This window comes from Fusarium solani, assembly GCF_023522795.1.
Source record: "Fusarium solani strain SB1 chromosome Unknown bctg00000006, whole genome shotgun sequence".
NCBI lineage: Eukaryota > Fungi > Ascomycota > Sordariomycetes > Hypocreales > Nectriaceae > Fusarium > Fusarium solani.
In genome coordinates, this window is record NW_027072151.1 from 2,824,707 (window position 1) to 2,840,470 (window position 15,764).

The 15,764-nt window shown below is 53.6% G+C and overlaps 5 protein-coding genes across 5 annotated transcripts; 2 read left to right on the forward strand and 3 right to left on the reverse strand.

Annotated features, from left to right (window-relative positions):
• Positions 1-607: 607 nt before the first annotated feature.
• Positions 608-1,393, reverse strand: MRS44_010598 (uncharacterized protein; the record flags this gene model as incomplete). The annotated part of the gene is made up of 2 exons (XM_046274117.2): positions 608-1,188; positions 1,237-1,393. The coding sequence occupies 2 exons, from the start codon at positions 1,391-1,393 to the stop codon at positions 608-610; spliced, it is 738 nt and encodes a 245-aa protein (XP_046128373.1).
• Positions 1,394-2,254: 861 nt separating this feature from the next.
• Positions 2,255-3,958, reverse strand: MRS44_010599 (uncharacterized protein; the record flags this gene model as incomplete). Its single annotated transcript, XM_065620179.1, has 5 exons — positions 2,255-2,347; positions 2,479-2,850; positions 2,899-3,534; positions 3,584-3,823; positions 3,881-3,958. 5 exons carry the CDS (start codon positions 3,956-3,958, stop codon positions 2,255-2,257), a joined length of 1,419 nt encoding a protein of 472 aa, XP_065476368.1.
• A 1,552-nt stretch (positions 3,959-5,510) lies between these two features.
• Positions 5,511-6,942, forward strand: MRS44_010600 (uncharacterized protein; the record flags this gene model as incomplete). The annotated part of the gene is made up of 3 exons (XM_046284541.2): positions 5,511-6,165; positions 6,218-6,821; positions 6,876-6,942. The coding sequence occupies 3 exons, from the start codon at positions 5,511-5,513 to the stop codon at positions 6,940-6,942; spliced, it is 1,326 nt and encodes a 441-aa protein (XP_046128371.2).
• Positions 6,943-7,362: 420 nt separating this feature from the next.
• MRS44_010601 (uncharacterized protein) lies at positions 7,363-8,377 on the forward strand (the record flags this gene model as incomplete). The annotated part of the gene is made up of 2 exons (XM_046282343.2): positions 7,363-7,509; positions 7,556-8,377. 2 exons carry the CDS (start codon positions 7,363-7,365, stop codon positions 8,375-8,377), a joined length of 969 nt encoding a protein of 322 aa, XP_046128370.2.
• A 1,940-nt stretch (positions 8,378-10,317) lies between these two features.
• On the reverse strand, positions 10,318-12,072 carry MRS44_010602 (uncharacterized protein; the record flags this gene model as incomplete). The annotated part of the gene is made up of 4 exons (XM_065620180.1): positions 10,318-10,572; positions 10,631-10,880; positions 10,921-11,711; positions 11,794-12,072. 4 exons carry the CDS (start codon positions 12,070-12,072, stop codon positions 10,318-10,320), a joined length of 1,575 nt encoding a protein of 524 aa, XP_065476369.1.
• Between the last annotated feature and the right edge of the window lie 3,692 nt (positions 12,073-15,764).

The following is a 15,764-nucleotide window of genomic DNA, read 5'->3' on the forward strand; positions in this document are numbered from 1 at the left end:
TGCTACAAGGCGGGTAGATGATTAGACCACAAGCGAAATACTTGTTTTTCGTAGATGAAACATCAAAAGATGATGAAAGGAATCAGGGGAGGAAGGGAGGGATGAAGGTGTGCGAGTGGTGTTCGCACATAAATGTACATGAATGAATGGTTGAGTGTGAGAGATGATGATCAAGCTCTTGGTGGGCTTTTTGCTCCTGTGGGAGTGGAACACATGACATCCGGTCCGGGCCGGACTGAGAAGACACTTTTTTTCATGACATGTGTTTGTGTGATTGTGAATGTGACTGAAGTTTATCTGGTATGAGAGCGCGTTGAAACTCATTCAGCCCGTTGTCCACGCAGTTACTGCCAAGTCTTTATCACTTTGCTCCCTTGATAGCCTCTATCTCAAGGCCCACCGACTGCCCACGAACCGATCTCAAGTCTCGAGTATGTAGCTGTGAAGTTGATTCGTTATCTTCATGGAGGGCGGTGCTTAAAGCCCATGGGGCTGGCCATCAGGATCACTTTGCCCACCCATGTCATCAGCCCTTTCAACGGCCTCTTCACATGAAGCGTGAAGTCGATTCGTGAGCCCGGCATAACAGCATATCTCATCCATCAAGTTACAGCTTCGAGGGGGTATCGCGTCTCCCGCTCTCTTCAACAACCATCCACGGCTTTCCTCCTACATCGACAACATCGCCCTCGCTCAGGTTCTCCCCATTCAAGATCTTCTCACAAGGCAGCCCAATCTCTCCAATCTTCACTGTCCTCTTCCACCCCTCATCCCACTCCCACCTCTCCAGCGCAACGTCATCCCCAACCCTCACAAAACCCTGCATATGCCTCCCTAGCCTCACGACCGAGCCCCTCGTGCGGTGCTCGTCGTCGTGCAGCTGAAGTACCAGAACCCTCACACCGCCCTCACTGGGGACGGCGGTGGGGTCGACGTCGTGCCAGAGCTCCTCGTACTCGCCCTCGACGCCCGTGTCGGGGTTGAGCATTGAGCCCTTTTCGAGGGTGAGGTCGTTGGGCTGGGGATACATGAATCCCGCGTCGGGGAAGAGCTCTGGAGTCAAGGTGCGGGATGAGATCCACTGGTGGAAGGCTGAGTAGGATGTCAGCTTGCCGGTTGAGTCGGGGCGCTTGGTCGAGATTGAGATGCCGGCGATTCCCCATTCCAGGCGGGAGAAGGGCAGAGGGTCTAGGGCTTGTTAATTGTGTGATATCAGATGGAGAGAGAGGTGCTTACCATGTTGACCGGCCCAGGATTCTTGGTGGCCTTCCGGTAGGTAGATACGCAGGTCAACAAAGTGCCGCCCGGGAGAGGTGAGGACGAGAGTGGAGGTTGGCTCGCTGGCCTCCTCAGGGACCCAGCGGATCCATTTGCGTACGGAGATGCTGCCCATCTTGACTCAATTCGAAGGTCACGATTGAGGAACTGTAGATGTGTGAATAGAGTTGCAGCCGGATTCTTATGCACGGATGGGGAGTGGATCTGGAGGCGGAGGCACGCGGGGCCGAAGATGGGGTTGACAAGCCGAAAGGCGTCGAATCCACTGAGGAAAATGCACTTGCTTGGTAATTCAATGTTGCTATGGATATATGATCAAGGCTCATATTAATAGATTAGATATAAGTTACAATCTGCCTAGTCAAGTGGTCTGCCTCCCTATCTACCTAACCGACATTGAATGTCGTGTTCGTGTCCATCTCAGCTAATTGATGATGCACTCTCGTCTTGTGTCACAGTCCGCCTACTTCTGAAAAATGAAACAATTGTCCCCCAAAGACTCCAAATGGCAGCCGATGATATGATAGAAGCTGTAAGAACCGTGGTTCTAGGTGCAATAGGCGCCAGCAATTGTAACACCACCAGACTGCCCGGGAACCAGAACAGGAGCCCGCACCTGAGGTAGAATGCGTATTTCGGGGTTACGCCCCTACTCTCCAAGAGCCACTCGTAACCATAATAGAATAACCCTAAACAAAGGCAAAAGCCAATATTGCATAATAGCTCCAATATTCCATTACCAGATACCATGATACCTGGCACAGTAGTCATAAGAGCACAGATGCCAACTAGAGCAATAGGATAAATAATGCAAACCAAGACAAAGAGCAGCCCCCTTTCCCCTTCTAAATTGCGATTGTGCCCCAGGGTGGTCACTGAGAGCATAACGCCACCTCCAAGTGCGAGATAAGAGGTGACAGAGCTGTATACTGGCTCACGGTTGTCGCTTTTACTTTTCATCGAGACCCGGAGAAACTCATTGACTGAAATGGACATGGACGCGCCGAATGCCGCCCCGCGGATCGTATTTCTGACGACGCTGCTCCAGCTTATCTGAGAGATCCAGAGACTGCAGTGTATCCATAACAGTTGGAGCAGTGGATTCAAGACGAAAAACGCAACCCCAAGTCGTATCAGTGGCCCCTTGATGCCGGGTGACAGATCGGCAACGAAGAAGATTCCGACTTCAATATACGCTACCACAGCCAGGAGGAAGGCTCCACGGTACGCGATCGAGTGGATATGTTGATGATCCAGGCCAACCCGTACGTCGTCCTGGGCCTCGACTTGGGCTTCGTCCGTCTCGGGCTGGTCCTGGGCTTCGTCTTGGCGTACGTCCGCTTCTGACTGGTTCCGAGTTAATAAGGCTATTTGATCCGGGCTCTGACCTCGGGTGCTATTCAATGTTTGACAGGGTAAGAAATGCTCGAGAATTGCTGCCAGGGGAGCCACCACCAGCAGCAAAGGCAGAATCTGGCCAAACGTCCACTCGTCTTCCTCTTTGGGTCCCAATTGCCTTGTTTTAAAAAACCGCCTTGTAGCCCATATGGCTGAAAGGGTCAGCCAGTAGACCTGTATAACATGGTTAGGCGGGTTGTAATGGTTGGGGAGGGGACATACCTCTGCAAGGAAGGATGTGAGTAGATTAATATGGATGTTCAACAAACTATAGCCTGCGATGAGCAAGGGGTGGATTGTTTGGGACATTAGCGTTGGCCTTTCATTTAAAGAGCCTTGAGGGTCCCGCGGAGGGGAACCTTCGCCATCCCTGTGCTGGATTCTCATCGCCGAGGTGCTCAGTTGAGCCGCAACCCCCCGAAGCCACCCCTCGAAACGCTTTGACATTTTTGCGATGCGAATGAAGAACCCATATATAAGAAGAATGAGCGTCTTAAGCATGGTTTCAAATGCCACTGACGATATATCCATCCTCTCACGAAAGTAACAGACAGCAAAGTCTGAAGCCTTACTGGGGCCCTCACTCCAGTTGAAGTGGCCGGCTAGACCAACGGCCACCTCCAAAAGCACCATAATCATGAACATAGCAGTAACACGCCATATGAGCTGGCGAGGGCTGTTGGCTAGGTGGTTTCGAAGGAATGATAGCGCAGCCAGGTGCGTCAAAGAACCCAACCATACAAGGTAGACGGTTAACTGCCAGTGGTAACTCTGCAGCCCGCAGCTTAGAGCGATGTATCCACTGATCATAACTGCCAAGCCAGTGGAGATCTGGATATCTGCAAACATCATGACACACTATACCTTGTGAGCATGGATGTACACAAAGGAGATTTGGAGTTGCTACCTTATTCAGTGCGGACTCTAATTGACTGTACTGAGGCCAGTCTATCTTCTGCAGACTCCGGAGGCCGGGCAACTTGCGAACGGCATACAAAAAGACGTAATCGATGGCATTTGGATACTGGCAAAGTGTTTTCTTGCCCGGTTTCCGGAAGGGGTCGAGTTCGGGGTCGTAGGCTACTAAGTAGTAGCTGATGAGCAGCAGGACAACTATCCACGCCGTAGCGAAGAAAGCTGTGGTGACCTAAGAGAAGAAAGTTAATTGAATACCAGAGCGTCAAAATGGGAGATTTTATCGTACCCCGATGCCTGAAATGTCGCCATACGCATTGATCTCCGTCGGATGCGCGGAGCAGTTGTATTTACAGGTATCTGACATTTCGAATCATACAAAGACCAAGAATTAAGCGACAGGATACTTGCAGAATGAGTTAGAGAAGAAGAGAAGGATAGAAAAGAAAAAGAGGAGGGGAGAAACAGGATAAATTCATGAGGTTTGTCTCACCCATACGCGATCAGGCTGGCGGTTAAGTTGCCATGTATGGCCAAAAGTCGCAAGCAGGCTGCGACGCCATGCAGCTGGGCTCTGTGATATGATAGGATAGATCAAAGAGCTGAACAACCGATTCAGCTGGCAATTCGTGTTTTTTCTTCTCATGCTTGGGCTACCAAAGTCCCTGGTTAGCGAAGCAGAGGTGGGCGATTGCAGATGAGCCAGTAGGTTGGGCGTTGCAGAACGCAGCCGGGCTTTGTTGAAGGACCAGAAACTTTTCGAAACGCTCGGGTATTGCAATAAGTTTATTGATTCCAATCACGTCTCCTGCTTCTACACACTATGGTGTTTCGCAGTTTGCCATCGCTTCACATCTTTGGGGTAGACTCTTGGACGTCAAGCCTCAATCACACAGGACATTCAATCGCACTGCGATTTAGGCAGGGCGATTGCCTTTTAGAAGGGTATTAAGCGTTCGAATCCATTGAAGCGAGTTCCTGGAACTTACTCCTGAATTGTAACTACGGGCCAGGGGCGGGCGACTTATGCATACCACGACACTCGCACCCAGCGCGAGTCCATTTTAACCTCGCCCGATATAACTCGCCTTTTCCAAACAATTAAAGACGGGTTTAAGGGGGAAATGCCATCTGATACTTGTACCGAAAGTGGAAAACCGTTGCAGGGTGAGCCAAACAGTTAAATTGCCCCCCTGGCGGGCCGGGCCTGAGTGAGAATCCCGACACTCCGATACCCCGATGGACCGAGATCGACGACGCTATAGTTTAAGAAACCCCAAGATTTTGTTTCAATGGTCTAAATCTGCTAGACTCATGAGACTACAATTCTAAACGTTTTGACAAGACTGTTATGACTGATGGGTTGAACGCCACGAAGCCGGACACGACCGCGCGCCTCGGACGACGGTGACTCCTTCAACCTGACTTATTGGCTTCGCCAAACTCCTATCCATTAAGCTTAACAAGAAAGTTTCCACCTCAAAAAACTCGCCTGTTTGGTCATGAAACACTGGCGAACTCGCTTACCGCCCGTCCAAGCGCCAAGCTGTCTGAAGTCTCGTGGCATGTTTCCACGGGCATGGGTTTGAAACGTCAGAATGGATCCTCAGCCTTGACGACGGGCCTCTACAAAGACTCGGAGCCGAGTGCCCAGGCGGAGATTCTGTCGTCCGCCAAACGGAACTTTCGAGGTTGACACGTCTTGGTGGCCCTGGTTAATTAAATCGAAGGTTATCGGATGACGACGCGGGAGTCGTGGGATGGGCTTTAAAACAACGTCGGTTCCTCGCTGGGAGTGACATCTTTTGAAGTTTCAGTAATTCACTTTCGTTCAGTAATCCCTTCCTTTCGTTACTCTTTTTTCATTCATTCTTTCTTTTGCTCGTCTAAACGGCCGTGCCGTCTCCAGTTAAACAACAATGAAGTCTTACGCCCTTCTTTCTCTCCTCCCGGCCGTCCTGGCCTGCGCCAACCCCAAGACCAACGAGTGCGCCAAGGCCGTCGCCGCCAACGGCTCGTCGTTCTGCTCTTCCGTGAGCGAGACCGCCGAGCTCCCCTCGTGGGCTTCTGCCTGCAGCAAGAAGAACCTGGCCAAGGAGTGCGAGTGCCAGTTTGCCGCCGGCGGCGACTCTGCTCCTGCTCCCGCCTCCGAGGCTGCTGAGGAGCCTGCCCAGACTCAGGTCCCTGCTGCTACAACGCTTGCTACTGTTGTTGCTCCCTCGGCTGTTGCTTCTAGCGCTCCTGTTGAGGAAGAGCCTGTTGAGGTTCCCGCCTCTTCCGCTGCTGGAAACTCTCCTGCTACTTCTGCTGCTGCTTCGCAGCCTTCCTCGCCTGCCGGTGGTGAGGCTACTGAGGGCGGTGGCTGTGGTGCTGCTGCTGTTGATGAGCTCGTTGGCTACGGTGATGGAACTACTGGTGGTGGCAGCGGAGAGGGTGTCACTGTCACTTCTTGCGCAGACCTCACCTCGGCTGTTGCCAACGGCGGTGTCATCAAGATCGATGGCCAGCTGTCTGGCTGCGACATCATTCGCCTTGAGGGCGACACCACCATCCTTGGTGTTGGCTCTGGCTCCGGTAAGCAGACCCCAAGTCCAACATGTCATACATCGCTAACACATCTCACCAGGTCTCGTCGGTGGCGGTTTCCGCATGAAGGACGTGTCCAACGTCATCCTCCGCAACCTCAAGATGAGCAACCCTCCCGAGGGCAAGGATCTGATCGACATTGAGAGCTCCACCTACGTCTGGGTCGACCACTGCGACCTCTCGGCCGAGGGCATCACCGGCGACAAGGACCACTACGACGGTCTCTGCGACGCCAAGCGTGGCTCCGACTTCATCACCATCAGCTGGACCAAGTTCTCCGACCACTGGAAGGCCAGCCTGATCGGCCACAGCGACAACGCCGGCGCTGATGACACTGGCAAGCTCCACGTCACCTACCACCACAACTACTGGTCCAACATCAACTCGCGCGCTCCCTCTGTGCGCTTCGGTACTGCCCACATCTACAGCAGCTGCTACGAGGACGTCCCCACCTCCGGTGTCAACTCCCGCATGGGTGCCCAGGTGCTCGTCGAGCAGAACTCGTTCAACAACGTCCAGCGCGCCATCGTCACCAACCTCGACAGCAAGGAGGAGGGTTTCGCCTCCAACAAGAACAACATCTTCACCAACAGCGACACCCAGATCACTCAGGAGAAGGAGTTTACTCCTCCCTACAGCTACACGTGAGTCAAGAGTATCCCCGTGAAGTTGAGACATGACGCTGACTGTAGTGATAGCACCGACCCTGCCAGCTGCATTTGCGAGCTCGTCAAGGCCAAGGCCGGTACTGGAGTCGTCGCTTAGATGATGAGACGAGGGAATCAAGAAAAGGGCAGTTCCCGCCCGGTCAAGGATTGATCAAGGGACGTTCATCGAAAGATGACATTATTCTGGACACTTATTTAGGCCGTTTGAGCCCATGTACATATTACTGTTAAATAGTGGACTGCTCAATGCTAATGCCAGGTTGACCCTGCACTCAATTGTCTCTGTTTTATTCGGCCGAATAGGTGAGGGGGGAATTTAATGGTGATTCCCCCTTGGTCGATATCGCGAGGGTTGGTGTCCCAAGGGAGATGTGCCGATTCGTTTGGAACATCAAGGGATCCATCACAACCCTTTGGCTCGATATGTCTCGGATGATGATACTCGACAAGGGCGTCTCCATCAATTAAGAAGAAGCATGTCACCCATCTATTTGGTTCGTCAGATAGGTATGTCAAGATGGACGTTCAAGATTGGCAAGCAAGCAGACTCAGGATCCGAAATAGTCGTTACCTTCAAGACGGCAATGTGAAGCCATGGCCTTGGAGTATTCAGGTTCAAATACTCGGCGCGGAGGGAAGCGGACGGCATAGTCTTCTGGATAGGGTGAGTAACAACTTTCAGCATGAAGTCGGCTCTAACAGTTTCCCAGATATGTCTCGACGAGTTCATCCCCAACGACGACCCCTTCACAGAACGCGACAGCGCCTGCAAGCAAACCAACCTCCGCGGCCTCACCTGTAACGTCTGGTTCGAGACACCCACCTCCCTCACATCCCACGGCGGCGGTTTCGCCCTCTCCAAGCAGGAGCTCTTCTACTGGCTTACCCGCGGCATGCGCGACTGCGACGCCCTCATACTAGTCTACGACCTTACAGACCCCAGCAGCTTCCGGGAGCTATGCGAGTTTTGCGCCCGCTGCGAGCTCGAGGGCGTTGGGGTGGCGCCTGGGTCTAGTCTGCCGTGTCTGGTTGTTGGCACAAAGGCGGACTTGCCGAATCAGGAGCATGTTCATGATGGGGAGCGGTTGGCTAAGCGTCTGGGAGGTCGCTTTGTCACATGCTCCTCACGGACGGGCGAAGGCTTCCCGGAGCTGATGGAAGCGGCGATTGGACCGGTGGTGGATGCAAGGACGGCGCTTATACAGGAGAGCGAGGATATGTTGGGTCAGGCGATACGGGCGTTGCTGGCGTGGGCGGGAGAAAAGAGGACAGGACTGAGGAAACGACTGAGCAAGAGGAAAAGAGCCTCAGAGCTTCGACGGCCAGTATCACGACCGAGATGCACGGGAGCACCTCCACGATGGACAATGAGGAGCTTGATCTCTCTACCTCTATGCCAGAGCCTGCAGGGAATGAGCAGCTTTGACTCGGAGAACAGCGAAGCTTCGCTCCTGGTCCCGTGTCCACCGGAGTGGCAGCTCTCGGTGGACCTGGTCGAGCCGGCCGCGACAGACTGGGCGCCGAGGTTCTGAGCCGGTAGAGTTCGGTGCAACCTCCGGTAGAAAACAGCGGGGCCGCGCCGAAGAACCGGTCACGGCCCGAGACCGGTCCGACGACATGTGCTCAAGACACAAAAAGAGGTTTCCTGCCTGATTCATCCATCATTTACAATTACTTGATGATCAACCTTTCCCCCCACGTCAGACAGGGGGGCAACACGCCGTCTACGCTAGCTGGGTAATTTCCTTTCAAGTTGGAGAACCCGGAGGGTTTTAAACATTGCGGGGAGTTGGAGTAGACAGGGCCGGGTCCAAGTTGGAGATGATACCTTGTACGTAATGAGCAACAGAAGGATTTTCGCTTTACATTTTAATTGTGGTTCTTGTTACTTGACACGTGGTGAAATAGCATCATTCACAGGAAATTTATGCGAGAGATATGTGAGAGATGTGACTGTTGCTGGAGTATAGCCACTGATGGGCCACGACTCCAACTCTTACATGCTCGACAAAGTGCCCGCGAACCACCTAACCCACACGGTTTAGCTTCGCCGGCGGAATCAGCTGGGCCGGTCTACCAAACACCCCTTGCAATCGGCATCCAGGGTCGGCTAATGCAAAGGGGGGTAAAGGCACATCTCGGCCACGTTTTCTTGGTGCATCCCACAGAGCCCATCAGGCCATGCAAGTGTCGGTGCCTACCGTCACGGGCTGATTTTCTGCTTTTGGAAGTAGGCACGCAGATTGAGGAGGGGAAAGATGGCCTGGAAGTTATTGTCCGGAGAGGAGAGAGGCTCTCCTCTAATCTCTGCCAAGACTGACGAATTGCTCGCTCATTGGTGCTGGTATAATGGATTGCATCTGCCAAGATGGTAGACTTTGGTGTTGAGGCACTAGTCTCTGGAACCAAGCTCACAGAGTTTTCTGGAACATTGTGAGATTGACTCTTACCCCTGCCTGGTCAAGGATGGTTTATCCTGGGTTCAAAGCACAATATAACGCCTCGAGTTGAGCGAAATCGGCACGAATATCCGATATTCTGGTAACATGGTGAAACGCAGAAGCAGTGTGCGATGCGACTCTGTGGCGAAACCACATATGAGATTGGCGGGCGCCCGAATCTGCTGTATACCAGGCAATTTAGGCTGTATCTCTCCCTCTAGCAAATGACGGAGTCAGTGTTTGAGACGAGGAGAGCAAGATATCCGAGCCTAGCACCCTTTTGGTCACGCGGAAGGGAAAAACAAGAAACTCACAAGCACAAGATAAGCTCAAGCCAAGCTCAGCTAGTGTTGTCGATCATTAAGCGCTACGTACCCCAAACCCGCGCTCCGGAGGCACAGTAAAGTCAAGCATGCCGTCTTCGTATTTTTCGGTGAAATTCCCCAGTATGCGGCTAGCACGGCAGAGGAGACGATATTGAGAACCCTTGTCAGGAGTGACCAAAGGTTCCCCGGAGCGTGCTCTGTTTATGTGGTATGCCGTGCTCACTGTCGGGCTTACCCATGATAAGCAATCTGCGTCTCAGCTGCGCCTCTTATGCGCTAGCCCGTCGGTTTTTCGGGAGTTGAACCGCTGCAGTAGTAATGTATTGGAAGCCTGCGCGACAAGCCAGGGCTGCGGCCCGGTGCAACGTCTGTGTTGTAAGTCTGAGAGAGAGTTTGGCAGATCGGAGTCAAGATGAGCAACACTAGACAATCACAAGAGCAGAGAAGAAGAAACTTGTTGAATGCCTCTAAATCATGACCGAGGTTCAATTTCAATTATCAAAAGCCTCAAAATTTGTAAGCCCTGTATCCCAATTCGCATGCATTTCCGTCCGTCTCGTCATCTCAGGAACCAATCCTCTATGGCCCAATCCCAACCGCCTCTTGATGCTTTTCCGCATTACCCAAGGCAGTGAGTCATATGTACAATTGCATGCGATATCCTGTAAGATGTTCTGCAAGATGTCGCGCCGCCAGCTTTGTCGCTTAGACGGTGTATCGGAAGAAGGTGGCGTTGTCGCCAGAGTCCTGCTCCAACTCCTTCTCGGCGCGGGTGTACTCATGGGGAGCCTTGTGGGTGTTGTCGCGGCGGGCGTTCTCGCGGCGGAGGTAGATGGTCATGCAGATGGAGAGGATGCAGCTCATGGTGGTAGTGCCAATGAGGGTAGCGTGGCCGGACTTGTAGTGAGGAGCATCGTCCTTGCGGTAGACAAAGCCAGAGACGGCACCACCGAGGTTACCCTGTTGATTCGTGTTAGTGAGACTGTGGCTTCTGTAGTGCAGATGAGGATCAACTTACGAAGCCGACGTGCATGGCAATACCGACACCTCGCTTGAGGGAGCCACCGATGTTGTTGCCGTTCCAGGCGACACCCTGAGGAACGTTGGGGTAGATACCGCAAGTGATCATGAAGGCACCGAAGTACTTGGCACCGTTGGACTCGACAGCAGCAAGAATGACAAAGCCGACGATGCTGTAGACAGGAATGTTAGCTAATTGAGGCTTAAGATGGTCGCGCCAAGCCGGAGTCGGCTTCCGGGTCTGGGCCCTTGGCGATTTGGAGAGAATTGGAGAAGGGTAAGACTTACGCGACGCAGCAGAAGAAGATCATGTAGATACCACGCTGACCGTGCTTATCAGCGGCGTAACCACCGGCGATGGTGAACAGGCAGGCGACGACATAGGGAGGGACAGTCATGAGCTGAGCCATCTCGTTGGTGTAGCCGAGACCCTTGACAATGGTGGGCAGGAAGATGGAGATGGAGTAGAGAGGGGTGTAGATGCCGATGGTGATGACCATGTGGACCCAGATCTTCCAGTCCTTGAGGGCATCACGGAAGAACTGCCACTTGAACTCATCAGAGAGAACGGATCGGTCCTCTTCGAGGCGGCGGACAACCTCCTTGCGCTCAGTGTCGTCGAGGAACTTGGCAGTGTCGGGGTAGTCGTACATGACGAAGAAGGCCATGATAGCGAAGCAGAAAGTGACGAGACCCTCGAGGATGAAGATCCAGGCCCAGCCGTCAAGACCACCAACACCGTCCATCTCCATGATGCCACGGGCCAGGAGACCACCAAAGGCACCAGCAGCAGTGGCAGCGGAGAAGAAGATGGCCATGCGGAGACCGCACTCGTGGCGCTTGTACCACATGGTGATGTAGTAGGTGATACCGGGGAAGAGGCCACCCTCAGCGAGACCGAGGGCCATGCGGGTAGCCAGGAGACCGCCAAAGTTGTGGACAACACCCATGACACAGGTCATGGCAGACCAGATGACCATGATGAAGGGGATCCAGATGGAGGGGCGGAATCGCTTCATGGCCAGGTTGGATGGGATCTCAGCCGCGACATAGAAGGGGAAGAAGACGGACACGGCGATCTGTGGGGAAACACATTGTTAATTCTCCGCGATGACATGGGTAAAGGACCCGAGAGGATGGGAAAGTTGATGCTGTACTCACATTGTAGTCCCACTTGCCAGTCAAGCCCAGGGACTCCTCGAGACCGGCCAGCTTGGCGTTGCCAATGTTGGCACGATCGAGGAAGGAAAGAAGGTAGAGGAGGGCGAGGAAGGGGAGAAGGTGGGTGTCCATCTTGCGGAGAAGACGCTTGGTGGACTTGACGTCAAAGACCTCATCGGAGGTGTTCTCGTGGAGAGAGACGGCCTTCTCATAGTCGACCTTTTCAGTGGACGAGTTGTCCTGGGCAGTAGCCGCAGTGTTCTTGTCGTGGTGAAGCATTGTGAAGATGCTCACTTGGAGTGAGTGACAGACAATGGAGAAGAAGGATTGATGAATGGGAATTGTCCTCGAGGAAGTTGAGAGAAGAGGATGAAGCGGATGCTCTGGTCTGGAGATCTGGAGAAAAAACCTGGGGAAGAGTCCACCTTTTATGGATGATGGATGATGGAAGATGAAAGACTTTGACGATATGGATTACTCGAGACCTGACTGTCTCTCCTTCCCCAGATCATCTTGGGGCCCGGTCTACGCCGGGGCCAACAACTAAAACCCCAGCTCTCTAGTCTACACGGTTGACATTGCCCACTTTCGCAAGCGCCTCCCCGGCCCCCCTTTGGACGCCTCGACTCGACGCACGAACGGCAGCTAGCATGGGTTGAGGCGAATAGCGTGTGTGTAGGTGTGGTGTGTGTGGGTAAGAGAGAGGAGGAGTTGGAGCAGACACTCAAGAGTCAACAAGGGTGTTGCCATGTCCCACCCCCAAGGTCCACACACCCTTACCGCTTCCCCATGTCTCCATATCTTACCCCATGCCTTAGTTGAACCCACAGACTGAGGGCCTCTCTCTCTCTCGCTTCCCCGCCTCTGGCCGGAGACCAATGGCCGGTCCCCAAACTGCAATGTGTGTGCCGTGGACGGGGGAACGCGACGAGAGGAGGCACTGCCAAGCAACGCCTGCTGAGGACCAGGCCCTTGTCGCCCACCCTTGTCCTCCAACACACACACATGCACACATCTTGGTAAGAAGAGCCAGAGCCAGATTCTGTGCGAGATGGGGTCGGGCCCGTGCCTAAAGCCTCGCCGCAACTTTCGGTCTGCGTCTGGTTGCAGGGTGTGGTTGCGTAGTTGAAGCTGTTGATTCTGCGCTTGTTTTGAGGGTTTCATTCGTGGGATGCCAAGGATATCACTATGCGAGACAAATGAAAAGAATTTTTTCTTTCTCGAGTCCATGAGTGGTTGCATGCTATGCGGGTTCAAAACATGTCTGGCCATGTCAATCACTTGCGGAAAGATTGCGACAAGGCAAGAAAAGCTTGACGAGTTCGCCCCTTGTTCGCCAAGTCGGTACTGACTCCCACGTATGGTTCGACATTTGAGAAAGGACCATGGACATGGAGAGCGGCACGTTTCCGGTCCTTCACTTTGCTCTCGACCGCAACAGGGAAAATCCCCGTGCATCACAGACCAAGCATATCGGCCAAGCGATATGTCTACTCTTTTTGCCACACATGCGCTGCGGTGTGGCTTTCCCTTTTGCATCAGTATCAGTGTCAGCTTCACAATCCCCCTTCTGCAGTCATTAGTATGCATGTCGAAACACGGTCCCATTATTAGGCAAGAGTTCCTCAAGGGTGGTTGAGCGATAGGGCCATTGTCGTCACCGATGAGATAGTCACAGTCCCTCGTGGGCGCGCCCTCACGGTGAGCGACTCGTATCATGGCCGCCAGCTGAAGCTGAGGTGATGGCCTCATGTCGATGCCAGCGCACCCATCATCTGGTACGAGCCCTGCCCATCTAGCCGCCCATCTCCCATCTCGCAGTATTTTCCGCCCCTGTAGCCGTGCCACCCCTCCGCGACCAAGCTTTTTTGCCCTTTCCCCAGAGACGTCACCTCCTAGACGTCACCTTTGACCGAGACTGTGTGTCTGTACATGGCCAGATGAGGCGTTTGGTCCCCCCGTCCGTCCCGACGGGTCTCGTGGCTGCTTGCCGCGAAGGGGCGGATTTACATGCTCACAGTTGCATGGGGACACATGGCAGCGCATCCTCTACGACGTAAAAGATGCTGCATATAGGCACAATTGAGCGTATTCCCACGTGTAGAACTCTTGGTATCCTTGTGTCGTGCAGCGCTCGGCGGGCGGGAAGGAGGGCAGCAATCCGTAGATACGGCTGCTTGTGACGCTGGGCCCAGGCGTCTGGAAGAATGGTACGAGGCCCGTGTAGGTGGCATGTTGATCTCCCTTGACAGCTTCTGCCAAGGTGGGAGTTCAAGTTGTCAAGCAATGCCCAGAATGTGCCCAGTAGATGCCCAGCAGATGCCCAGCAGATGCCCAGCAGATGCCCAGACACAAGTCTAGATTCGAGATCTTGGAAAATCGCCGCGCTCCTTGCTCTGCCGCGCTCTGGCCAAGCTTTTTACTGCGCTTCTACGTAGTAGCCTCACTACAACACAGCGGGAACGCGAAAAAGAGCCTCAACCGCAAAGCTACACCATGGTCGGGGGCATGCCTCAACGGCTTCGGCTATCTTGACAGCCGTAGCTCACATCGGTCGGATGGAAGCTCTCTCTTTTCGACCTAGGGCGCCAGGTACCCCTCGCTTGGCGTCAAACAGATTGTTCCAAGGGAAAAGTCTGTTCGCTCGCAGCGGGCGGCGCGATCGCCGAGGGAAGTGGGCGCCACCACATGGGAAACACGCGACGAAGGGCCTTAGTGTCTTGTGAAGGAGGGAGCATGAGGGGAATGTGAAAGTTGGAGGGAGGTGTGAGTGAATAAGCATAAAGACAGAGACTAGAGGATGTCGGAGAGGGTGAGAGGAAACGAGGAGAAATGGAGGAGAGGAAGATGAGAGAGAGTGGCAGAGGTTGGTTGGTGCTTTGGGGGATCTTGGTAAGCCCAATCTCCTACCCCAGGCTTGGCGTGCGAGATGAGATTGGCCGGGGACCAATTTTGCGGGGGAAACCCACTGAAACCTGAAGATGCAAGCATCCCAAGTCCAATCCAATCAATGATGAAGGATTAAATGCAAAGTCCTGGCCTGGTCGTGCAGTCTGTGCCGCTCAAGGAGGACCCCAGTTCGGGGCTGAGCCCAGCGCCCCCAGAAGCCCCGCACGATGCCTAGGCTCCCAGTGGTTCAGCGCGTGGAGGCCTGCTGCGTCAGTGGACCGGACCACCACTGGGGCCCTTACACTGTCTGCCACTCAAAAACCAAGGTCAGCAGGCTGAGATAGAATGCAATCATGCTCCCACTTGCCCCAGACCCCGTAGAATCCCGGGTCCGTGAAAGGAAAATCCGGGGTCAAGAGAGATTTATTGAGAGATTCCGGGGAAAGGGGGCAAAAAAAGATTCCGGGGAAGCCTGGGTCTGGATGTGCCGGCTTGGCCTGGAACCTGCTTTTGCTGTACTTTTTGATGCTTCTGCTATTTTGCATATGACGATGGCTTCACATACACTGAACAGAGGCAAGCCACCCTGTAGAGCTCCGCACGTCCGCAGCTTCTTCCTCGGTAATGACCAGGTCAGAGTATCATTTTTCTCCAAAGGACCTCCTTTCTCCTCAGCGCTGGCTCTTTTACTCGCCCTCCATCTTTTCCCCCCAAAGCTGCAAGCGGGGGAAAGTAAGAACAAGCTTTACGTACAAAGAATTCTCCCCCAAAATCCAAGGCCAAAAAACTCTGAAAAGGGGGGAAGACAAAACAGGGCAACAGAGAGCGAAAAAGATGGAGGGTACAAGGGCCCCCGCCCGTTGACGCAGCGCCCGACAAGGTACCTTGTGTCTGAGCGGGCCGGTCTTTGCTTTTTTTGTTGAGTGAAAAGCGGAGACAAAAACTCCAAAGAGACCCAATCTTGTGTCATCACATTGCGTCTTCTCCTCATTTGCCGTCGTATTAAGGTGGTTCAATAAGGTGGAAGATAAGGTTAAATGTCCCCACTGGCTCTCTGTCTCTCCACCGCTCTTTGTATCTCA